The sequence below is a fragment of the Choloepus didactylus genome, chromosome Y (genome assembly GCF_015220235.1).
Source record: "Choloepus didactylus isolate mChoDid1 chromosome Y, mChoDid1.pri, whole genome shotgun sequence".
In the NCBI taxonomy this organism is placed as follows: domain Eukaryota; kingdom Metazoa; phylum Chordata; class Mammalia; order Pilosa; family Megalonychidae; genus Choloepus; species Choloepus didactylus.
This window is the reverse complement of record NC_051335.1, coordinates 9,547,792-9,574,920: the sequence shown is the minus strand read 5'-3', so window position 1 is coordinate 9,574,920 and position 27,129 is coordinate 9,547,792. Positions and strand designations below refer to the sequence as shown.

Sequence of the window (27,129 nt, the reverse complement as noted above, 5' to 3'; positions counted from 1 at the left end):
ATTTTGTAAAACAAAATGGCAAGTAGATGGGTCATATTTTTCTTCCAAATATAACCAAAGGGAGGAATGTCATTATATGGGGAAAGAAGTATTCAAAGCTTCTAGTTTCCTTTTTCTAGATTTATCACTTATTGACCATAAGACCCTTATTTTTTTGTCTTGTTTCACTCTTTGTAAATAAAGAACATAACCACTAAGGTTACATAGGAAAAACAAGCAGTTACAAATGCATGAAATTTTTAGACATTTGGATTGAAAGTATTAAACTAAAGTCCTCATATTCTATACACAAGTCAATTTTTTCCATAGATGTATGGAATTTCTAATTAATTGAGAGCTTCTGTTTTTAACACCTTTCTTTTAAATGTACTAGCTTATTTTTCTCCCAGTTTTGTGGAAAAGAAATCAGATTATGCATTTAGAAAATGTTAAGCAAATATAACATTTTAAAAACTTGTGTAATAGAAAATATAACCATTTTCTAAATAACCAGATCAAAATAAAGTCGTAAATGAGTTAGTTATAAGAACATTATGGTAATACTTAAAAAACTGTTATTGTGAAATAGACAGCTCTTTATGTGTGGGTGTGTATGTGTTATACAGATAGATAATCTAAAGCAAATTGTAATAAACACATTGCTAAACATGAATAGATTCACATTTTTTATATTACCCTCCTGCTTAAATGGGAAAAAAAAGTTTTTCACACTATTATAGTATATACAAAAAAAAGTTTTTCACACTATTATAGTATATACAATCTTCTACTCAATCAACATACAAATAAATTTTTCCTCTGTTATAAAAAATATCACATTAGCTAACCACATATTTTAAAATATGAGGTTTCATTCTTTAATCCTACTGCCACTAACAGTGGGTGTTTCGTGGTCAGTCTCTGTTTTACGATCTGCCATGCCTTTGTATCTCTCCCCACGATATCGTTCCAGGTATGGACCCCAGTTAGAAGCTGGTCTACAGCAGCTTGCAATGCGCTGAAAAGCAAAAGCAAAAATGATTGTCTTAAAATTTAATTGGTACAATCTATAAACAATTAAATATTAAATTACACTTTCATTTAAAATTTTTAAGTTGATCTTGGCTAAGTGAAATGAAATAAGCATAAGAAAGCAAAAAGTAATCTAAATCATTAATACTGCAGTAATAATCTAAATCATTAATATTGCACAGCCTACCAAAAATTAAAATCAAATTTAACTGTTAATAGAATTGTATTAACTATTAAGCCAAAATATCTGAATATGGAAATGATTTTTAAAAAAGGTGTGTAAGCTCATTTGAGCAACAACTTTTCTCCACACACCTTCACTGAATTCTCAGACATTTCCATTCTGGCCTAAGGTTGAGGGTAAGGTGAGGGTTCAAACCAGTGTGTACCTGGGGATGTGTTTCAGAAACCAAAGAAGGGAACTCCAGGGTCAAGCCATTGATTTGAATCCACTCTTGGGTGAGGTTGGGAATGTATTTAAATCCGAGACTCCTGAAGCTACCTTACCATTGTAGTGTAGCGAAAATCAACTTCATCTCCGTAGGCCTCCAAATAGGGATGATTCAGGTCCAGATAGAGTTTAAGGTAATTTACCAGGCATATTCCAGTCTAAACATACTATTAGGACTCGTATGATAAGCAGATGAGGTTTTAAAAGTGGGGATGAAAAAAAAACAAAAAGATAATTTTCTCTGTGACTTCTTTAGGGATAACTCAGTAAAAGAATATATATTGTATATCTATGTAATATATAGATATCACAGCTCTGATGTGCTAAGCACTGTACTAGTGTCTGAGGACAGGGCAAAAAGTAAGTTCCTCAAGGAACTTAGACTAGCATAGGTAGACATAGAAATATATATAATACAATGCTCTGCATATAGTAACAGATGATTGTATCAAGTATAGAATGAGTTTGGAGGAGAGAGTTATTAATCTTATCTTCAAAATCTCATATTCATCACATGAGTAATGAGTACTTGATCACAAGCACTTTATATAAAGTAAAAAAAATCTTTTAGCTAAATTTAAATTTAATATGCTTACTTGAAAAATGTTTCCTTTAGCCTGAATTATTTTCATGATAGCCACAACTGGAATCCAGATAATGCAGAAAATAATCATACACCAGCCTAGAGCAACTCCCCAATCAGGGTACGGGATTTTCGCATAATCAGGTCTGTGAAATTTCACCAGTGACCAGATAAAAATTGCCTGTGAAAGTATAAATATGAAAAGACAAAGCTAAAGATTAGATTCTATTTCACTAACTATTTCAGTGCCTTAATGATTAGCAGTTTGATTTTGTTCATTAGAAATCATTTATCAATGTCAGTTAAAATAAAAACACATTCAGGCAACTAAAATAATCAGGTAACTAGGCAGAAGAAAACAATACTAAATGAACCAAACCAAAGAACTTGTATTTTGGCATTAAATAAATATTTCCAAAATGAGCACCTCTATATATTTATAAAAGATAACAAGTACTTATCAACATATTTCAATAAAATATTTGACCAAATATTTTATGTTATTTGCCTGTTAATTTTCATTTATAATAGCACGGCTTTATTCTATACCCTGCACTAGGTATCATATCAATTAATTGAATAATGGGAATGTAAAGTATACTTTTTTGGACATGCTGCTTCTCCTTGCTTAGCAATTGTTTCTATTGTTTTCCACTGCACAAAGCACTCCTTGCCCCAGCACCAAAATGCACAGGTATTTACACACATTACTGGTACATATCTACCAAAGCACACTCCACTTTCAGTCTCTTTTCAAGAAATAACAAACTCAATGTATGTTTAGGTAAGAATCTTGAGTCTTAAAGATGAAAATCCTTTAAGGCTGGGTTGAAAAATATGTTTTTTTTAAATAACTACTTGATACATAGAAAAATTAAAACTAGTTATTTAGAAATCTACAAAATAAAGCAAAACAAAACAAAAACCAAAAATTGCCTAGTAGTTTTCCTGAATTTAGCTCTTTGTTTTGCTAAAATCAATGAGAATACAATAGAATGTAAGAATCTTTATAAAATAGGTATAAAGTTGAATTTTAGAATGAATGGATTAGTCCAGTTAATTTAATTTAATTACAGTAGTTTATATTTCACAATAACCAAAATTGTACCTAACTGCAAGAGAAGAGTTGGAGATGTTCCTGTATAGTATTTAATATTTAACACTTGAGCATTTTAGCATAAATCCAAGCGTCAAACCTTATGTAATCAATGAAAATTTGTTGGTTAAGAAGTCTAGTCAGATCTTAGTTGAAAAGGAGCTTATTATGGAGAACTGTTAAATGAGGAAAACTCAATATTTAGCAGCACTTTCAAAGTACTTGAGCAAATACATGGAGCTGCCAGTAGTTTAATTCAGCACACCCAGTCCCAAACTGCTCATTACTTGGACCTGCTCTTGTAATGTTAAAAACAAACAACCTAATATCCCCTAAAGACAAACAAACGTGATACGTCATATGTAAAGCAAATCCTGGATCAAGTTATTTACTGGTCTGTTTTAAGGAAACCTTTGAATCATGAAGGCAATGAGAACCCAAATTAAGCTTTGTCACTGCCCTCCCCTCCCCATTATTTCTACTGCATAATAAATCCCCCTCCCATTAAGTGTTATTTTCACACTCAGTCATATACTATCCTGAAATGTTATTTAAAGATTTCATGTCTATGACATGTCTTTTGCTTCTCTGCAGCCCCGAAAGAGTGCCAATTGTTTAACATAAACCATTACACCTCTTGACAAAAGTGAATTTCTTTTAGTAACTTCAGATACTAAATGCCTTCCATAAAGAGAGAAAAATGTGTATTAAAATCTGAGTATTATTTCTTAGTAATAAGTATATTTAGTCTGTGAATTCCTTGGAAACAAGGTCTGGATCTTGTGCATCTTTGCATTTTCTATACCTAGCAAATAGGTTAGGAACATTGTAGATACAGATGATTCACCATATGTTTAAGGAATGAGCAAATGAATGATTTATTTTTATGTATCCTATTGATAATTTTTAAATCTGTACTACTTCCCATTATGTCCTCAAAAACATAAAGGCATTTTAACTCAGAGCCTTTTAGTTTAGGCAACTTAGTGGTACCAGACGTAAGAAATACTGAAAAATATGAAAATCATTCATCTAAGATGTTAGTTTGCATTATTGTCTCAATCTGTATTATTCTTCAAGTTTATTTTAGAAACGTTTACGTGTTTATTATCAGCACCAAATTCCTGTCATATTAATACTTACAATCAAAAGGATTGGTGTAATGACAAACCAGCAAGCTCTCCACCATAGCCAGAATATCCATCTCTTTGCTCCAATCATCATTCTATATCGTCAATGAATCTGTTTCCTCCTGAAGAAAATAACATCAAAGAATACATGTTGACCTTTGCTCATATTTTCCTTCTATGATCATTATGACCCCAAATTAGCTTTCTCTAACCATTTTCCTGTACGACAGCAATGGAGCCTGCACCTTTAACTATATTCTCTTCAAAATACATATATTCTACTTTAAATTATAGTAAGCATAATGAAAATGAATCAAGATAAGTTATTTTAATAAATCTTAAAAATAGTTCTATAGTCAATATTTACCATAAATCCAGATGATTCCTATTATTTCCAGTATAGCTGCAATCAAAATGCCCCATCCAGCACAGAAGTGGTCACTCAGATGAACCCAGTAAATTCCAGCCTACCAAAAAAGTATAAATTACTTCTAAATATGTTTATAAATTTTATGCTTGATGTGGTGTTCAAAACTGAATCTATTAATTTAATCTTAATATATTATTCTTAGTTTCACTTCTGCTAAAATGTGAAAAGGAATGTGTACAAATGTAAATATAAATAAGTCTTTAAATATCTCAAAAAGTATGCAGTTTTCTTCCATTCTATACTGAGCCACTGGAAAACAATAACCATTTAAAACAGTTGATCTTCAAAATGGTATGCAGTGTCTGCATGCTATGTAATAGCCGCCAAGAAGCGTATAGTGTGCACTTATCTTAATTGGGGAAATTGTCCATTATTGGGTCTCCTTCTCCTCTGCAAAATGTACTTCTTATTGAAATTGTGTTGTAATGGGAAAAAAGAAAACTGGCTAAAATTCAGAAAATCCTGATCCAAGTCAGACTTGGACTTGTCACTAAACATCCTCTTGGGCCTTTTTTCCTCACTTAGATTATAAAGTATCTTCCAACTAATATTTTGTCTGTGAGAAAATGGTGTAGTATACCTGAGTCACACAGATGAGACCAAGAAGAAACAAAACCAAACAGCAACCCAGAGTTATTGGAACTCTTATTTTCTTCATCATTTTGGGAAATAAATCTTGAATCGTTGTAATTGTTTCTTTAGAGGAAAAGAAAAAAAGATGACATTACATGTCAAGTAATTTGCCAATAAGGTTAATTAAAGAATTCAAATTCCCTTAAACAAATTCACAAATATAATTTTAAGAATATACTTTGGACCCTGACCTTCGCTTTTAAAAATGTATAGAACCCTTTCTCTTAGCAGTCACCATTTGTTGCTTATGATGAAAACTAAATGCAGCTCTATTTGTTGTTTTTATTATGTAAAATAAAACGTAAGGGAGCAGGCTCATGTGAGCTGAAGTAGTTTAAAAAAAGTTTATAGTGAAGGAAGATTTCTAATAAGACTTTCAAATAAGGCAAATATTTGAATAAGCATCATGGAGACAGAAAGACATTCTATGTTTACAAAATGTGTTCATGAAATAGGGAACTGGGCTAGGAGTAGAATGATTTATAAGAAAAAGGATTAGGAAATATGTTTGAGATTTTAGAGGGCTTTGAAAGCTGACCAGAAGAATCTGGACTTTATCCTGGAAATAAAGAAAATTATTAAAATATTTTGCTTAAGAGAGTGATATGATGAAAATTGTTTGAATATGTATGCATATACCCCAGGAAAAATGCCCATGTGTATATAAAGCTGTGCATGGATAGTCACTGTAGCATTGTGTTATTAAAAAATTGGAAATCCAAATGCCCATTGCTATGGCAGCAAACAGACTGGAATGAACAAGATTTATATGTATATGTATTAACATGGTTTCAAAATACATATTAAAAAACTCTCAGAATAATATGTATGCTATACCTTACATTTCTGTGAAATTTTAAAAATCTATGTTATTTATGGATATATACAAAATGTATGTAAACATAGACTGTAGAATACGTTTACTGTATTAAGGAGAAAAACAAAGGGGACTTCAATTCCACCTGTAATAGTTTAGCTCCTTAAGAATATCTAAAGCAGATACCATAAAATATTAATGTTCACTCCTTTTGGGTACTGGGTACATGGGTAATTTGTATTTTGCTTTATTTAAAATTTAGGTAAAAAAAAGATACTTTTAGAAAGATCATTCTGAGAGTAACAGCCAGAGGGGGAAATTGGGGCAAGAAAAGGATGTTTTCAATAAGAGGAAATGAGTTACATATAGTAGGGAATTTTAAAACTGAGAGTATTACTTATCAATGGAAGCAAACTGAGAGTCAAGACCCAAACTCAAAAGCATGAAGAAAAATAATATAGACCAAAATGGACCTCCTGGGAGTTGGGCTAGAGCTTCTGGATAAGCAATGAATGCCAAATCAAAACCTAAGAAAAATGTTTGGTATTTTAACTTAAATTAGATGCCAAGAAAATTCACATATTGGACATTTTCAAAATAGATACTAGAAAAATCTCTTTTCAATTTGGTAACCCACTCCATGGCATAATTCGTTACCAACTCTCACTTTTTATAATATTTGATTTGGTTGTTCTATGAAGTGGTAACGCAAATATGTGACGAACTAAGCTAGTGAAAGAAATTTTGTATACGGTACATTTCTAAAGAATTGTTAGCTCTTTTAATGGCATTGCTTAACTGCTTTCATTTTTTTAATTAATGAAGAATAATAACTGTTAAACTCAAGAAACCTGAACTAGGTCACCTTATCTTAGCCTAGAAATTCTAAAAGAATTGCACTATCAAGAAAGACAAATTTATGGAACTAATGTTTTAACCTTCAACTTTTTCTCCAAATGTTTACCCGGAATTACCATATGCAGTGGCATTTTAATCAGTATATAAATAAGTACAAAACTGTGTGTAAAGAAGCTATAAATTGAATCTTGTTTTCTATTTTACATATGTTATACCTTTATAGATGCTTTTCCTCCACTTCGGTTCTATTATGAGATCCTTAGATTTAAGTATTTTGATTTCTCCAACCTCCCAGAGAACTGGCCTAGGATTCAAGAGAATTAACTTCTAGATTAGTCTCTATCATTTCTTCATTCTTTGACTTTCTGCAAGCTATAGAACCTTTCTGGTGCCATCAATTCACTCCTCTATAAATGAAGAGCTAGACACTGGATAATGTCCGAAGTCCCTTCGAGTTTTGACATTCTATTATCATTCTTTATTCTCTTCATTAAATAATATTAACTATAAATAAAAATTTAATAAGAAATTACTACTTAAAAGAATTCTGGGATTCTTTTCCTCAGAATCTTTAGCCAGATAATTTAAGTCAACCTAGCTAATGTCTTTAAAGTTAGGAAGTTCATTTGTCAGATTCCTTTAAAGCTGGACAGAGGTGTATACTCTGTATACTCAAAGGCATCTGGATTTCTATCTATTTGATATTGGTGTGTGTTTAGAAATTCAGACCCAAACCTATAATTATGCATAAGTGGTTCATATTAGGGACTAAAAGAAATCTGGGGGGAAAGAACATGTCTTCTTAAACAATTGTCCTTTAATATAATCTTATTTTTCCAGATGGTCTAAAAATTACATTATTAAAACAACCAAATTATATATGACAAAAAGAGAAAGAAAATGCAATAACCTAGTCTTGAGAGCTTTAACTGAATTTCTATAAGTTATATTAGTTTCTTGATTGAGCAGCATTGATTAGTCAAAGTTGATAAAATAGCATTAAATACCTGATTTTACAACTTGAGAAAGTTCCTTTCCAGATATATAAGCCATGTGTCCCAATATAGAAAAAATACCAAATCCAGCAAAAACACTAGTGAGGCAGTTTGTGAAACAAACTACAATGGCATCAGAGAAGTTGTTATTGAACTTATTGTAAGATGAAAGAGCAACTAAGCCACCCCAAGCCACAGAAAGGGAGTAAAATATCTGAGTGGCAGCATCTTTCCAAACCTGTAAGAAAAAAAATTTTTAAAAATTTAAAACATACATTGTTAAAAATATTTAAAACATGCATTTTTCATTTTCATTTAAATAGACTGTTAGTAGTCTTTTAAAGTCTTCTTGTGCATCTTCCTGATCATATCACCCTCCCACCCTCAGTGTTAACTGCTATCCTAACTTTTGTGTTTATTATTTCCTTGCTTTTCTTTATATTTTTACTACATAACTATATAAACCTATACAATACAGCATTTAACCTTGCATGATTTTAAACTTATAGTAATGTTTTGAACTTAGGCAACTTGCCTTTTTTCATTCAATATTGTATGTGAGATTTATCCATCATCAAGTTGAACAATATATAGCTCAATTTATACATGTAGTTTTATCATAGTATTCATTTCTGTTTTGCCTGTTGTATATACCATTATTTATCCTTTGCCCTGTTGATGGACATTTAGGTTTTCAAATTATTTGCTATTTCAAACAACATAGCTGTGAACGTTCTGGTGCATGTCTCCTACCTAGGTGTGGAACTCTCGTGTGGTAGATAATGCAGATTTCAAGTAAAAGGGCTGGCATATATTTGGGCAAATATGTCTTCTTAATCCATCTTAAAACAGGACTTGTCAATGAAAGCAAGGCTGGTGATTAAGAGTCCTAACTCTGGAGTCAGAACGAAGTCTACATCATTCTCTTTGACTTCTTTATTTAACTTCTTTTAGCCTCTTTCTTCCTTTATAAAATGGAGATAATAGCAATAATAAAAACAATAGTAATGTCCTAGGGATGATGGGGAATTAATTTAGATAACACATTCAAAGCACTTAGAAGGGTGCTCAATGTAGCTATTATTATTATGGAAAACAATCATCAATTGATAATCAGTTTATTATATGGACATTAAAAACAATCATTTTACCCTCTGAAAGGTATATGATCTATTTCCAAGTTCTATAGAAACAAAGTTGTTGGGCAGCAAAATAAATGTTACTGGGTTATTATTACTAGGTCTTCAGAAAACAACTTTATATTGGGTTATTATTATGCATGATGCTAGGTTGTTATTATGCTATAATTGCTTTATAATGGCAGGAAGCCAGTATGAAGCAAGTTAGATGGATTGATGGATGGATGGGTGGAGATGGATGGATAAGTTGATGACTGATTGATAGATAGATAGATAGATACCAATCAATCAAGGTTATTTCACTCATATATAAAAAATCTTGTTAGTAAAATGTGTCCTCTTATTTCTTTAGGCAGTTGTCTGTACTGAGAAATGAAAAACATGCTTATGTTAGCCAGTGAGTCTCTTTCACTGGGAACATTTTTTTATGTGTATGTGATTTAGGAGTGGAAGGAGTGTGGCAGTACTGGTTTATGTAAGAATGCTTTTGAGTATGCCACTACATACCATGATGTGTATCCATGTTGCAAATAAACGTGAAGAGAAATCCTGTAGTTAAAATCTCCTTATCTACCAGTCTCATAGCTATATAAAAGATCATTAGATTAGGGATTAGGAAACCCTAATTTGTGTTGTCCTAAAATACTGTGTAAACTTGGCTAAATTTAAATATTTTATTTTGGGTTTCAGTTTCTTCAATGGAAAATGAGGGAGGTAGTCAAATATTCTCTGAAGATCCCTCTACCACTAGCTATAAACTTGCATGGTTCTCTACTCTCCTGGACATCTCAGTAGAATTCAGAGATTAAAGAAAAGAAAAAAATATGTATGGGTATGATCTTTTCCTTAGAATATGGGTTGCAAGGAATAGAAAAAAAACTTAAGAAAAGAGCTCTCATTGCCAGCAAACCCAAAGAAGGAATGGGGTAGCATGCATTGGGTGGGGGCAGGGCTTAAATTGTATGTTTTACAAGAAGCTTTCTGTTTAGCTATCATTTTAAAAAGATACTAGAGACAAAGAAACACTGACCAATATAAAATAGACATGTAAAAATTTCAGGATAATTTCAAGGAAGTATAAAACCCAGGTGATCTTAGGCTTGTAAAAGCCATATAAGACAACACAAGGGGCTTGGACTTTTCAAATGTGCTCAAAATTATAGGGTTTAAAAATTGGTGAGTTCATTTCTTAATTTTGCAAATATAATAATATGGTATAATATAATAGCAGTAATTGAAATAATTTTATATGAGCTCATATTTACATAGTTTAGATTCCAATTCATATTAACATATTTTATCTTATTTAAATACATAACAGGGAGAAGAAGATGAATCCCAATTTCAATTTTATTTTTTTCCTATTCACCATCAACAATGGTCTTCGAGTTGGGAAGAGATTAGCAAACAAGGTTAAAAAGAGTGAGGCCCAAGATAAATGAAGAAATAAATTAAGATAGCCCCTGGATACATAAAAGTATGTAAATTTCTAAATATAAATTATACAATTTTATCATTCTAAAATAATTTAGACCTATTATGATTAATCATTGAGTGAAAATTACTTGGCACAAGAAAGGTAAACAAAGACCAGAGACTGACATCCATTTTCAAAAAGGGTAAAGGTTGGATTCCCACAACTACAAGCTGATAAACTTGACATTGCTTACCAAAAAATTTCTACAAGTAATTAAATATCCAGATTATTAATACTTATTAGAATAAAATAACACTGGCTGGAAATTAACATGAGTTCCACAAAGAATACCATAATAAATTAAAATAGTCTCCATTTTGGATAGTACTACTTGGATAATAGATGATATTAACACAGCATTTTTTTATTTCAACATGAAAAATTGTTGGATTTTAGCTGACCAGAAGCTTAATATGAGTCAAGAATATAATGTGACTACTAAAAAGGTGAAAGCATTCTTAGTCTAAACAAATAGACACCTAGTATCTAGAATACACTTATTGCAGTCAAAATTGTAAAAGATTTTATGTACCCATGGTACACAGCCATCGTCTAGAGATGGAATAAAATTAGAAGATGGTTACCTTATTCATGACACTTGTTTATGTTTCAGATTTGTTCATTGGATGTTTAAACCAAGTCAAATTTGTATTTTAATTTCATAATCTGTTAGGCAAAATTAATTCTGAAGACAGTTAAAATGTATGTTAGACAACTAAACTTTTAACTGTGATTATTAAAGCTACCTATTAGTTGCATCCAATAAATCACATAGTCCTAGTCATCAATTTGGAGGTATTTATGTGTGAAATACTCTTTTTCAGATTAATGAGCCCCAAATCACTTTGGTCAAATAGAATCAGTTACATGAATATAATCTCAGTTTTCAAATCCCATTACTAAAAATGATTATCTCACTTGCAATAAGAGAGCATTAGTATTATGTTAAAGAGTTAAATCATACATCCTAGATGACAGAAACACTAATAAAACTTCATTGTGGATTCTTTTGCAAGCTATTACATTATGGCACTTATATGCAACCAAAGGTTTTTGGTATTTGCTTTTAAGGTTTACCTCTTCAGATAATTTTAAATCCAAGATAAGTCTTACCTCAGCTTCCCTAAGTTTTGTAAAATTTGACTGTGCTCCAATATAGTATGAAATGCCATTTGACGCACCCTCCAGAGTTGCACCTCGTATTAACAGGATTAGTAGGACAACATAAGGGAAAAGGGCTGTAAAATATACCACCTACCAAGAAAAGCAACCAAAAGTTAATAGGTTATTTTTTAAATCATGGTATATAATTGTATACAGCTAAAGCCATTAGCCAGTTGAGATTAGTAAATTAAAAGTAATGGAGAGGACTCGGGCAAGATGGTGGCATAGAGAGGAGTGGAAGCTAAGTAGTCCCCCTGGAACAACTACAAAAAACCAGAAACAACTAGAAAATAACCCAGAATAACTGCGGGGGACAAATGAGACCATCCATTCATCATACACCAACCTGAATTGGGAGGAATGCCCGAGAACACAGCATAAAATCTGTAAGTAAAACCTGCGGATCCAGGTTGGGAGACCCCCTCCCCCATAGCCCAAGCTGTGGGTTTTAAGTAGCGAGTGTGAACTGCTCACAAGAGGTATGCATCCCCCAAAAAACAGACAGAGGCTTTGGGTGACGACTGACCTGGGAGAGCCGGAGGGTCGCCTTGGACTGGGACTGAAGGGGACTATCTGTTTCTTTTTTGGCTCAGTGGAGAAAGCCCCAGTCATTTTCAGTTTCCAGGGCTGTGACCTGGGGAAGGGTGGAGACAGCACAAGCAGAGAGCCAGACCATTGCAATGCTAATGACCTCCACCTGAGGGGTCTGTCTTCTCTAGGAGGAAAGGGGTGGGGCCCTTTCCATTCAGAACCAGAACCCAGAGCCTGGGGGAACACGGCCATACCTCCTCACACCAGTCAAGAATTACAGGCTAACAGGCGTCATCTGCTGGGCAGAAAAGCACAGTGACCCGAGGCATCAAAGGGTGGAGCAGTTTTCTAAGACACATCCTCAGAGAAACCAGATACTGAATATTTCTTCCCTCTGGGACCTGAGCCTGTTCTGGTCTGGGAAAACCTGATTTGGATAACCAAGGAAACCATGCCTAGACAACAGAAAATTACAACCTACACTAAGAAAAACAAAGTTATGGCCCAGTCAAAGGAACAAATGTACACTTCAAGTGAGATACAGGAATTTAAACAACTAATGCTAAATCAATTCAAAAAGTTTAGAGAAGATATTGCAAAAGAGTTAGAGGCTGTAAAGGAAGCACTGGACATGTATATGGCAGAAATCAAAAGTTCAAAAAACCTACTAGTAGAATCTATGGAAATGACAGGCACAATACAAGAGATGAAAGACACAATGGAAACATACAACAGCAGATCTCAAGAGGCAGAAGAAAACACTCAGGAACTGGAGAACAAAACACCTGAAAGCCTACACGCAAAGGAGCAGATGGAGAAAAGAATGAAAAAATATGAGCAACGTCTCCGGGAACTCAAAGATGAAACAAAGTACAATAATGTACATATCATTGGTATCCCAGAAGGAGAAGAGAAGGGAAAGGGGGCAGAAGCAATAATAGAGGAAATAATTAATGAAAATTTCCCATCTCTTATGAAAGACATAAAATTACAGATCCAAGAAGCGCAGTGTACTCCAAACAAAAGAGATATGAATAGGCCTACGCCAAGACACTTAATAATCAGATTATCAGATGTCAAAGACAAAGAGAGAATCCTGAAAGCAGCAAGAGAAAAGCAATCCGTTACATACAAAGGAAGCCTAATAAGACTATGTGCGGATCTCTCAGCAGAAACCATGGAGGCCAGAAGGAAGTGGTGTGATATATTTAAGATACTGAAAGAGAAAAACCACCAACCAAGAATCCTATATCCAGCAAAGCTGTCCTTCAAATATGAGAGAGGGCTCAAAATATTTTCTGACAAACAGACAATGAGAGACTATGTGAACAAGACACCTGCCCTACAGGAAATACTAAAGGGAGCACTACAGGGTGATAGAAGACAGGAGTGTGTGGTTTGGAACATAGTTTTGGGAGATGGTAGCACAACAATGTAAGTACACTGAACAAAGGTAACTATGAATACGGCTGAGAGAGGAAGGTTGGGAGCATGTGAGACACCACAAGAAAGGAGGAAAGATAACGACTGGGACTGTGTAACTTGGTGAAATCTAGAGTATTCAACAATTGTGATAAAATGTACAAATATGTTCTTTTACGAGGGAGAACAAGCAAATGTCAACCTTGCAAGGTGTTAAAAATGGGGAGGCATTGGGGGAGGGATGCAATCAGCATAAACTAGAGACTGTAACTAATAGAATCATTGTATTATGCTTCCTTTAATGTAACAAAGGTGATATACCAAGGTAAATGCAGATAAGAGGGGGGGATAGGGGAGGCAAGTGTTAGACACTTGACATTGGTGGTATTGTCTGATTCTTTATTCTACTTTGATTTAAGGTTATTTTTCCTTTTGCTGCTTCCTAGCTGTCATTTTTTTTCATCTTTTCTTTCTCCTTGTTTTTCTTTTTTTTTAACTTTCCCTTCTTTTTTAAATCAACTGTATGAAAAAAAGTTAAAAAGAAAACAAACATACAATAAAAGAACATTTCAAAGAGACCATAACAAGGGAGTAAGAAAAAGACAACTAACCTAAGATAACTGCTTAACTTCCAACATGTTCCTACTTTACCCCAAGAAAGTTACCTAATATAGCAACATTTCTGTGAACTTGCTCCTACTATATCCATCAGAAATTAACAGACCATAGTCATTCCTGGGCATCCCCAGAACGTTAAATAGCTTATCTGTTCTTCTTGGATTATTGTTCCCCCTTCCTTAATTGCTCTCTATTGCTAGTTCCCCTACATTCTACATTATAAGCCATTTGTTTTACATTTTTCAAAGTTCACATTAGTGGTAGAATATAGTATTTCTCTTTTTGTGCCTGGCATATTTCGCTCAGCATTATGTAGTCAGGGTTCATCCATGTTGTCATATGTTTCACGAGATCGTTCCTTCTTACTGCCACGTAGTATTCCATCGTGTGTATACACCACATTTTATTTATCCACTCATCTGTTGAAGGACATTTGGGTTGTTTCCATCTCTTGGCAATTGTGAATAATGCTGCTATGAACATTGGCGTGCAGATATCTGTTCATGTCACTGCTTTCCGATCTTCCGGGTATATACTGAGAAGTGCAATCGCTGGATCGAATGGTACCTCTATATCTAGTTTTCTAAGGAACTGCCAGACTGACTTCCAGAGTGGCTGAACCATTATACAGTCCCACCAACAATGAATAAGAGTTCCAATTTCTCCACATCCCCTCCAGCATTTGTAGTTTCCTGTTTGTTTAATGGCAGCCATTCTAACCGGTGTGAGATGGTATCTCATTGTGGTCTTAATTTGCATCTCTCTAATACCTAGTGAAGCTGAACATTTTTTCATGTGTTTCTTGGCCATTTGTATTTCCTCTTCAGAGAACTGTCTTTTCATATCTTTTGCCCATTTTATAATTGGGCCGACTGTACTATTGTCATTGAGTTGTAGGATTTCTTTATATATGCAAGATATCACTCTTTTGTCAGATACATGGTTTCCAAAAATTTTTTCCCATTGAGTTGGCTGCCTCTTTACCTTTTTGAGAAATTCCTTTGAGGTGCAGAAACTTCTAAGCTTGAGGAGTTCCCATTTATCTATTTTCTCTTTTGTTGCTTGTGCTTTGGGTGTAAAGTCTAGGAAGTGGCCGCCTAATACAAGGTCTTGAAGATGTTTTCCTACATTATCTTCTAGGAGTTTTATGGTACTTTCTTTTATATTGAGATCTTTGGTCCATTTTGAGTTAATTTTTGTGTAGGGGGTGAGGTAGGGGTCCTCTTTCATTCTTTTGGATATGGATATCCAACTCTCCTAGCCCCATTTGTTGAAAAGACCATTATGACTCAGATCAGTGACTTTGGGGGCCTTATCAGTCGGCCATAGATCTCAGGGTCTATCTCCGAATTCTCAATTCGATTCCATTGATCTATATGTCTATCTTTGTGCCAGTACCATGCTGTTTTGGCAACTGTGGCTTTATAATAAGCTTCAAAGTCAGGGAGTGTAAGTCCTCCCACTTCGTTTTTCTTTTTTAGAGTGTCTTTAGCAATTCGAGGCATCTTCCCTTTCCAAATAAATTTGATAACTAGCTTTTCCAAGTCTGCAAAGTAGGTTGTTGGAATTTTGATTGGGATAGCATTGAATCTGTAGATGAGTTTGGGTAGAATTGACATCTTAATGACATTTAATCTTCCTATCCATGAACATGGAATATTTTTCCATCTTTTAAGGTCCCCTTCTATTTCTTTTAGTAGAGTTATGTAGTTTTCTTTGTATAGGTCTTTTACATCTTTGGTTAAGTTTATTCCTAGGTACTTGATTTTTTTAGTTGCTATTGAAAATGGTATCTTTTTCTTGAGTGTCTCTTCAGTTTGTTCATTTCTAGCATATAGAAACATTACTGACTTATGTGCATTAATCTTGTATCCCGCTACTTTGCTAAATTTGTTTATTAGCTCTAGTAGCTGTATCGTCAATTTCTCAGGGTTTTCTAGATATAAGATCATATCATCTGCAAACAATGACAGTTTTACTTCTTCTTTTCCAATTTGGATGCCTTTTATTTCTTTGTCTTGCCGGATTGCCCTGGCTAGCACTTCCAGCACAATGTTGAATAACAGTGGTGACAGCGGGCATCCTTGTCTTGTTCCTGATCTTAGAGGGAAGGCTTTCAGTCTCTCACCATTGAGTACTATGCTGGCTGTGGGTTTTTCATATATGCTGTTTATCATGTTGAGGAAGTTTCCTTCAATTCCTACCTTTTGAAATGTTTTTATCAAAAAGGGATGTTGGATTTTGTCAAATGCTTTTTCAGCTTCTATTGAGATGATCAATTGATTTTTCCCTTTTGACTTGTTAATGTGTTGTAATACATAGATTGATTTTCTTATGTTGAACCATCCTTGCATGCCTGGAATGAACCCCACTTGGTCATGGTGTATGATTTTTTCAGTGTGTCTTTGGATTCGATTTGCAAGTATTTTGTTGAGGATTTTTGCATCTATATTCATTAGGGAGATTGGCCAGTAGTTTTCCTTTTTTGTAGCAACTTTGCCTGGTTTTGGTATTAGATTGATGTTAGCTTCATAAAATGAGTTAGGTAGTGTTCCATTTTTTTCAATGTTTTGAAAGAGTTTGAGTAAGATTGGTGTCAGTTCTTTCTGGAAAGTTTGGTAGAATTCCTCTGTGAAGCCATCTGGCCCTGGGCATTTATTTGTGGGAAGATTTTTGATGACTGATTGGATCTCTTTGCTTGTGATGGGTTGGTTGAGGTCTTCTATTTCTTCTCTGGTCAGTCTAGGTTGTTCATATGTTTCCAGGAAATTGTCCATTTCCTCTACAGTATCCAGTTTGTTGCCATAGAGTTGTTCATAGTATCCTCTTATAATTTTTTTAATTTCTTCAGGATCTGCAGTTATGTCACCTTTTTCATTCATTATTTTGTTTATATGGGTCTTCTCTCTTTTTGATTTTGTCAGTCTAGCTAGGGGCTTGTCAATCTTGTTGATCTTCTCGAAGAACCAACTTTTGGTGATATTTATCCTCTCTATTGTTTTTTTGTTCTCTATGTCATTTATTTCTGCTTTAATCCTTGTTATTTCTTTTCTTGTACTTGGTTTAGGCTTGGTTTGCTGTTCATTTTCTAGCTTCTTCAGTTGATCCATTAGTTCTTTGATTTTGGCTCTTTCTTCCTTTTTAATATATGCATTTAGTGCTATAAATTTCCCCCTTAGCACTGCTTTTGCTGCATCCCATAGGTTTTGGTATGTTGTGTTCTCATTTTCATTCATTTCTATATATTTAGCAATTTCTCTTGCTATTTCTTCTTTAACCCACTGATTGTTTAGGAGTGTGTTGTTTAACCTCCAGGTATTTGTGAATTTTCTAAGTCTCTGATGGTTATTGACTTCTAATTGTATTCCATTGTGGTCAGAGAATGTGCTTTGAATAATTTCAATCTTTTTAAATTTATTGAGGCTTGTTTTATGTCCCAGCATATGATCTATTCTGGAGAAAGTTCCATGAGCACTAGAAAAGTATGCGTATCCTGGTGATTTGGGATGTAATGTCCTGTATATGTCTGTTAAATCTAATTCACTTATCAGATTGTTTAGGTTTTCAATTTCCTTATTGGTCTTCTGTCTGGTTGATCTATCTATAGGAGAGAGTGATGTGTTGAAGTCTCCCACAATTATTGTGGAAACATCAATTGCTTCCTTTAGTTTTTCCAGTGTTTCTCTCATGTATTTTGTGGCACCTTGATTGGGTGCATAGACATTTACGATTGTTATTTCTTCTTGCTGAATTGCCCCTTTTATTAGTATGTAGTGGCCGTCTTTGTCTCCCAAAACATCCCTGCATTTGAAGTCTATTTTATCTGAGATTAATATTGCTACACCTGCTTTCTTTTGGCTGTAGCTTGCATGAAATATTTTTTTCCATCCTTTCACTTTCAGTTTCTTTGTGTCCCTGTGTCTAAGATGAGTCTCTTGTATGCAACATATTGATGGTTCATTTTTTTTGATCCATTCTGCGAATCTATATCTTTTAATTGGGGAGTTTAATCCATTTACATTCAACGTTATAACCGTGAAGGCATTTCTTGAATCGGCCATCTTATCCTTTGGTTTATGTTTGTCATATTTTTCCCCTGTGTCTATTAATATCCTTTATTGTACCCATACCGAATCTCTTTAGTACTGAACCTTTCTCCAAGTCTCTCTGTCTGTAGGGCTCCCTTTAGTATCTCCAATAGGGCAGGTCTCTTGTTAGCAAATTCTCTCAGCATTTGTTTGTCTGTGAAAAATTTAAGCTCTCCCTCAATTTTAAGGAGAGCTTTGCTGGATAAAGTATTCTTGGCTGGAAATTTTTCTCACTCAGAATTTTAAATATATCGTGCCACTGCCTTCTCACCTCCATGGTGGCTGCTGAGTAGTCACTACTTAGTCTTATGCTGTTTCCTTTGTATGTGGTGAATTGCTTTTCTCTTGCTGCTTTCAGAACTTGCTCCTTCTCTTCTGTGTTTGACAGTGTGATCAGTATATGTCTCGGAGTGGGTTTATTTGGATTTATTCTATTTGGGGTTCGCTGAGCATTTATGATTTGTGTATTTATGTTGTTTAAAAGATTTGGGAAGTTTTCCCCAACAATTTCTTTGAATACTCTTCCTAGACCTTTACCCTTTTCTTCCCCTTCTGGGACACCAATGAGTCTTATATTTGGAAGTTTCATATTATCTATCATATCCCTGAGGTCCATTTCGATTTTTTCAATTTTTTTCCCCATTCTTTCTTTTATGCTTTCATTTTCCATTCTGTCATCTTCGAGGTCACTGATTCGTTGTTCAACTTCCTCTAGTCTTGTACTATGAGTGTCCAGAATCTTTTTAATTTGGCCAACAGTTTCTTTAATTTCCATAAGATCATCCAATTTTTTATTTAGTCTTGCAATGTCTTCTTTATGCTCTTCTAGGGTCTTCTTGATTTCCTTTGTCTCCCATACTATGGTTTCATTGTTCATCTTTAGTTCTTTGAGTAGCTGGTCTAGGTGCTGTGTCTCTTCTGGTCTTTTGATTTGGGTGCTTGGGCTTGGGTTATCCATATCGTCTGTTTTTTTCATATGCTTTATAATTTTCTGTTGTTTTTGGCCTCGTGGCATTTGCTGAACTTGATAGGGTTCTTTTAGGATTTGTAGACCAATTGAAGTCCTTGTCTCTAATTTATCAGATCTACAGCTTCGTGGAGTACACTTTCTTTAACTAACCAGCAGGTGGCGTCCACGAGCCACCTGTTCTCCACAAGCCAGTTCTCCCCTGCTTAGGCTTTTTGGTGAGTGGGGGAGTGAGTCTTGTGGGGTCCAATTGGTGTACCAAGCTTGCGTGTATATTTGGTGTTGCCTGCCCTGTATATGGGGTGTGTTTCTCGGCAGTCGGGGGGGGTGGCTCTAACAATCAAATCTCCCTGGTGATCCTAGAGTTTTAAAGCTGCCGCAATAGTCTAATCCTTCAGTTTAGTCCTGCCACAGTTTGTCTCTGCCACTGACCCACAAGTCCTTGGTATTGGCGTATGGCTCCTGAGAGTTGCAAGTGGGCCCCTCTTCCAGGCCGTGCACCCGGGTCCTCTGTTGAGGGATGACTGTGCTATGTCACAGGTGAGTGCCATCCCCCCAGGGCAGTTCTGGGCTGCTGGGCTGTGTAGGGAGGCTCCCAGTCTGCTGAAATGATGGCTGAATGGGGCTTTGTTAATTCACACTGCTCTACCTTCCCAACTCTGGGACAATCAGCTGAGGTTGCAGGGAAGGCTAATGTCCACGCCCAGTTTTGTGGTGTGTGCCTGTTATTTGAAGCACTTCCGTCACACTGGGTTGTCTGGGACATTTCTGGGCTATGGGGCTGGCGATGGGCAGGAGTGTTTCCTGTCCACCAGGATGATGGCTGTGATCGGACACCCCCCTTTTCTTGGGAAGTTGTGGTGTTTAGTGAATTTTCTCAGCCAATGGATTATTGCGTTTTGTCTCAGAGCTCTCCTAGTTCTGCTCTTGACTTGACCTTCCCAAATTGCAAGTCTTTGAAGCTTTCTGTATTGGGCTTCTTAGAGTAATTGTTTTAGAAAAAGAAAAAAGGATTAAAAAAAAAAAGGGCCCTCCTCAGAGATCTAATGCGTTATTGAAATGCTAAGAGACAAAGCAACCAGGGCCATTAAGGAAAGGTCCACAGGGCAGAGAGATCAGCTTTTCTTCGGGATTTGCATATGCACCTCAGGGCCTGAGCTCGGGCCTGAGCTCTGCCTGTCCCCTTTCTATGTTCACCAGAACTCCAAAAATCCTCCGCTTTTATTTTGGAGTTTTTCGTGTTGTTTTTTTTCTATGCCTGTCTCCTCTCTGCTGGGCTGGCTGCTCTCAGATTCTCTGGTGTCTTGTCACAGTCTATCTATGGTTGGAGTTTGGATCAGTAGAATGAGTTTCTGATAAGGGCTGCCACTGCAGTTCTCCCTTCTCCTTCCCGGAGCTGACAGCCCCTCCTCCCACGGGACTGAGCCTGGCAGGGAGGGGCGTGGGTCCCCTGGCCGCAAAAACTTACAGATTTCGCTGATCTCAGCAGTTCCACGTTTTCATGAGTGTTGTATGAAGTATGCCCAAAGTCAGATTGCTCTGTGGTGTCCAGTCCACGCAGTTCCTGGCTTTCTACCTACTTTCCTGGAGGAGTAACTAAAACATACAGCTCAGCAGTCTGCCATCTTTCCCCGCCCCCCCCAGCTCTCATTTTTTTTTGTTTCCTCTTTATTTTGCCTCTCTACCCTCTTTGACTCTCCCTCCTGCCTTGTGGAAGAAATGTAGATGCTCTTGCTTAGTATGAGCAGAATGTTCAATTAGGATGAACTTAAATGTTTGGAAATGAACAGGGGTGTTGGTAGCAAGATGTGAGAATAACTAACAGCACCGAATGGTGCGTGAATGAGGTGGAAAGGGGAAGCTCAGAGTCATATATGTCACCAGAAGGAAAGTTGGAGGTCAAAAGATGGAAATGTATAAAACTGAATCCTATGGTGGGCAATGTCCACGATCAACTGTAGAAATACTAGAAATCACTTCATGAACCAGAACGAATGTATGACAATACAATTAGAAGTTAATAATAGAGGGGCATATAGGGAAGAACTATATACCTATTACAAACTATATACTACAGTTAGTAGTAGTTCAACATTTTTTCATAAACAGTAACAAGCGTACTATATCAGTACTAGGAGTCAACAATTGAGGGGGGTTGTTTAGGGATAGGGGAGATTTAGAGTTTCCTTTTCTTTTTTTCTTTTTTCATCTTTCACTTTATTTCTTATCTGGAGTAATGAAAAGTTTCTAAAAATTGAACAAAAATTAAGTGTGGTGATGGATGCACTGCTGTATGAGGGTACCCAGGGGCAAGTGATTGTACACTTTGGATCTTTGGATAATTGTATGGTATCTGAACAATCTCAATAAAAATGAAAAAAAAAAAGTAATGGAGAGTCCGTAAGATTATTGATGAGTATAGCTATACCAATACCAAAGTTTACATTATTTTCTGTCTATTTTCAGTGGTCTTAAATGATCCATTTTCAAAAACAATTTACGGTGCAATTTTTCCCAGGTTCATGTTGTAAATAAACAATACATCAGCAGTGATAATCTGGACTCTAGAAAGAATGCTTTCCTTAAAAATATAAAACATATATCCTTATAAATGCCTGGGGATACTGATTCTTTCTTTACTGTACTGAGGTGGGAAGGGAAATGGTTTCTAACCCTGCAATGGTTGCTATATATTCAGTCCACAAAGAGAAGGAAAATAATCTCATAGTAGATGATCAAATATCATGAAAGCCGTTTAAAGTGAATACTGGACATTTTCTACTGTTAACTTTGAAGCTACCATTATGAGACTTCCATAGCACAACATATGAGTACACTCACTGCTTGCATTTTGGATATCATGTGGTTCCAGATGAGCAGATTGTTTGAGGCTATTTTTCATGAATGTGGATAGTTGCTTTGATCCACAGAGGTCCTATATTTGATAATATGCCCAGGGAGATAATTTGAACTAGGCATCCAGAGACCAATAAAAATTAATTGTCTGGGCAAATGGCTTTTAATGAACTTTTTCAAAATTAACATTGAGAAGGAACCTAGTGCTTCAAAATTTTGAAACCTAGGGCTTCAAAAATGTACAACTGAAAAATTATTTTGCAAAGTTTCCACTGATTTTCTGATGTTCACAGTATTTTTGTGATCTAACGGAATGGTTCATTAAAGCTGAACATTAACTGAATACACTGGGTATTGCACTAGGAATACAAAGATAGTATGCAGTATCCCCCTCCTTTAAGTAAATTTCAGTCTAATTACACACACAAAATATTCATATTTCTGAGAACTGTTCAACTGTTCACAGAGAAAACTGCATGGTGTTCTCTTAAATTGCCATGATTTTCTCTTAAAGTTTAAAGAACAAAACAATGGAGTCAGAATATATAACAATATTTTACAAAGAGCATTTTCCTTTGAGAGAGACGGTTCTGAGTCAATTTTGTCAAGTTTTAACTTCATATTGACTGCATAGTACATTTTTTCTTTCTCTCCCCAAGTAGGGTTGTACTAACACTATTACCCTATTTACCAAGGATCTAGACTTTCCAACCTAAACATTGCAATGTATAATTCCATTCAAGATATTTATTTATATAGTGGAAACAAAAAATTTTAAAATATATCCTCAATTCAGAATGCTGTATCAGCTTGTGGTGTCCAAGTTTTGAGTGATTGTATAATTCTGGTACTAGCTTTTTGTTTGTTTGTTTATTTTTAACAATAGCATTGATCTTAAATCGGCTGCCCACTTAGAATTAATGGAAGCTTTTCACACATTTCAATGTTCTCATTATAGGAAAAAAGCATGCTTATAATGCTTGTTATTGAACTACAGTGAAATTGCAAAGTAGCTACGTAGCTATCTAATGTGTTTTCCAAATTACCTTGCCTGAAGTCTTGATTCGTTTAAACAGTGCTGCTCCAACTATGAGCCAAACCAGAAGACAGAGTGCTAAATACCACACAATTGTTCCAGTCTCATCCATTCCACTTGACCGTTGGAGTGCCACTTTACTGAAAACACATTAAATCCTTTTATGAACACAGAATCACTTGTCTTAAAAATATATTGAAATTTCAGCTAGAGAGAAGCTTCATGAATTTTATTTCTTATTAATACCTCAGTGCCCTTTGAGCTTTTCATTAATACTGTTTTTTTGAGGGGCAAAAATATTTCATTGAAAAGCCAAGCTCTGACTTCAGAATTAATTGCAAAACTAAAGTTCCAAACACCAAAATAAAATATCAATTGATTACTATAGCTATGAGCTTTTGGTAATATTTCAAAGCTCCTTTTTGAAAAGAAACTAACCTTACATCAGAGTACTTTGTTTTATTCATTCCAATATTTTTTCTCAAGCTAAAATAAAGGAAAAAGTGCTTTAAATTTTATTAACTATTTTCCTTATCACATTTCTAGATGTTATCAAATCCAAATGGTTCTATGATTTATACCTTCTTCAAAGTCTTTCTCTAAATTCTACAATTGCCACTAGGGGCATGCATGAATCTAGGATCTTAATTATTAGCTTGATATTCAGGAACATCTTAAGCTCCAAAATTTTAAAGTGTAACAAAGGGTATTAACATGTGTATGAAGAACAGCTAATTTTAGCAGGAAAGTCAAGGAAGTTAAGTAAAGGTAATGGGGTAGGTATAGGGTAAGGCAAGTAAAGAGAGATCATTGTAAATTAATAAAAGTAAGTATAAGCCAAAATATCTATTTGTACCATACAATGGCATTTGTAAGAAAAATGGGTAATGGGAAATTTCAGCTTTAAATAGCAATTTTGCCCCAAATATCACTTATTACCCAAGTGTTTAGAATTAAAACATGTTCATTATTGTCTAAAATTTCAATATGTTTTTCAAAGCAGTGCCCTAATTTATGGCTATTAAACATCAGAAAAATCATTACTGATAGTGTTGTGTCCATTTAATAATTAATTTATAAATAAATTATTGGCTTTGAGCTAATTTTACAGGTAACTAATACTCATCTACTCACCCAGAATAGGTAAGCATTTGGATTAAGTGAAGAATAATCTACTCTGATTTCCCATTTTTTCCTATTTATGTGAGTTAAACAAGGGGATGATCAATATTTTTGTTGCTTATAAAAATATTTAGTAACATCTGCTTAAGAACTATATCATCTAGGGTACTTACTTCCAATATTGCTCACTGGGAAGCTGCCCTGGCTGAGAAACTTCACTGCCATTGATGCAGGTAAAATTGTTGTAGTCTACCCAGCTTTTATTCATTTGGATGATCTCACCTATGCTTGTGTTCACATTACAGTGAGTTACTAAAAATCATAAAAAGAGAAAAATACACACAAACACTGACACATACTTAGTATTAGAAGAGTACTCTCCTGGAAAAAAATTTTAATGGTAAAATACTTTAGTTACTGTCTATGTTGTTACTAGCTGAAGGTGAAGTAGAAATCTTATAAATGAAGTAAGCCATGTGCTTTCAGCATCTTAAATCTTCTTTAATACTAAGCTGGGGGTAGTATGAATATCTATGCCTTTTCAAATTGTGTTATATTTATAGCAATTACAGCTATAAAGTAACAACTGTTTCAGTTGGGTCCTAGTGCTCTAAGTAATTTTTAGCAGGTGACCTTATCTACACATATAGGTAAAGTGGCACCTTCAAATTCCTGAGAAGTGGTAAATCTTTATAAATTTACTATCTGACATCCACAGGTATTCCCAGTGGTAAGAGTCTACAATATTGATGCTGCATTACCTCAAAGATTAGCAATTTATGACATGGACAATAATCACTGTCTCCTGAGACGAGCTACTACTATTATCGGTAGCATTTTTCTCTCTTTATCACTTCCTCATTTTTTCCCTTCTCTCCTTCCCAGGCCTGAGACCTGCAAGAAGTATGCCTAGGCATGGCTTAACCTTGCTGGCTGCCCTCAGAAAGTAATATTTTACATTAATCAATTTTCAGGTTATAGATGCTTTATTCTTTCACCAGTGAACTGTGGTGCACTTAAAATTGCACATAAATGTGTAGAGGATGATTTAACTCTGTAAACTTATTTAGAAAATGTAAAAGGATGATGTGGAGTTTATAGTATTTTAAAAATAAATACATGATTTTTACCTATAGGTGAACTGCTACAGTTTTCATCTGACCAAGAAGAACAATTTTTCCATGGTAATTCACTTTGAAAAGAAGCAAACATGTAGTAAAGACTATAGGCAATTATGACATTATAATAGATGGTCACAAAAATGGAAATCAACACCATTGTAATTCCCACACCTGGAAAATAGAACAATAAAAATAAAAAATAAACTCAAGTGAAATTGCCTTTGCTAATTCATAAAAAGTTGCCTCTCCGGTTCCACAAATTCTTTGAAAAAGACCATTTCAAATAATTGCTTGGAGCAGGGGTACAGTATACTGCCTGGGTAGCTTAGATCCTAAATTTAGAATTATTTTGATGATTGGCTTTATAGGACTTTTTCTCAGTTGATTAGAAAAAAAGTATTAAGGCCAAGGGCAGAAGACCTGCATTAAGCCCATCAGATTCTCATAAAGAAATACCCCATGTCCATTATTACTCTTTTTCAGTCTGTAAATTCTTGTCACAGTGATCACTATTCTTAGAAAAGCAATTCAAAGCTCATATCCTATTGACTCATTGGCCAATAGTTACATCTTCATCTATAAACCAATATTTTGACAGGCAAAAAAATAAGTATCTGGATAAATGTCCTGAAAGGATAGTGTATAAGACATCTACAGGTACATGTAAAAAAATTCAATAACTTAGTAACAATCTGAATTTGAAGTTCAGAAGTTGTTTTAGCTCAGTTTCAAAATGCAGTTGAACATATTAACTCCTGTGCTTGAGCCTAGCTTTTGAGGTAGCTTTTCCAATATTCTAGCACAATATTCTATACCCATCACTCTGAATTTATTTTTGATGTCACACTGAGGTTTTTATAAATAGTTTTCAGCAGCTAGCACATACCAGAATGATATCTAATCTTCAGACGGAAAAGAAGTTTGATGTTTAATCACAATCAAGGCATCTTTTTTGTTTTACTTCACAAGTATCCTATTCTATTAGGCGCATCCAAGGAAAAATAGTGACCTGCCCTTCAACTTTTCTGAATCAGTCTTTGTGAAAGATATGCAAAAATTGTAAAACAAAGACTGCATATGTAGTAAAAAAAAAAAAAAAAAAAAAAAGAAAAGAAAAGGAAAAAAAGTCAGAGCCACAGAGTTAATGCACAAGCGGACTGTATTTCCTGTATATCAAGGGAATTTGAAAGGAGAAAAAAGGAGAAACTAGGAAAATAATGACACTCTTATAAACCTCTCTAATGTCCTATCTGTCCCCCAAATATATCTGCAGCCCTGGATAAACAGAAATAAAAATCAACAGTTCATTTTTTAATTCTACAGTGACAAACTATATATGAAATGCATGCTTCTTTGCCTTGACATGTCAGAATTTTACATTTTTTTTCTTCCACATAATAAGGATAGTATTTGCATAAATAGACCAATAAGCACAATGAGGAAAACACATTAATACCAACCTTGAAACAATGGAAGAATCCTCCAAACTGAAACTGGGCCTAAACTAGCAAATTGTCCCAGTGAACACTCTAGGAAGAACAAAGGTAAATCAGCCAATGCTAGCATAATTGCAGAAGGTATCAA

General features: G+C 34.7%; 1 protein-coding gene across 1 annotated transcript; it reads right to left on the bottom strand.

Moving 5' to 3' along the window:
* Positions 1 to 850: 850 nt before the first annotated feature.
* Positions 851 to 27,129, bottom strand: SLC6A14 (solute carrier family 6 member 14). The gene is given in 13 exon segments (XM_037822853.1): positions 851 to 997; positions 2,059 to 2,226; positions 4,285 to 4,370; positions 4,373 to 4,393; positions 4,639 to 4,738; positions 5,282 to 5,393; positions 6,546 to 6,678; positions 8,017 to 8,242; positions 11,734 to 11,874; positions 23,313 to 23,442; positions 24,598 to 24,736; positions 25,555 to 25,716; positions 27,006 to 27,129. Coding segments are annotated over 13 exon segments (1,671 nt in total). The 5' UTR covers positions 27,112 to 27,129.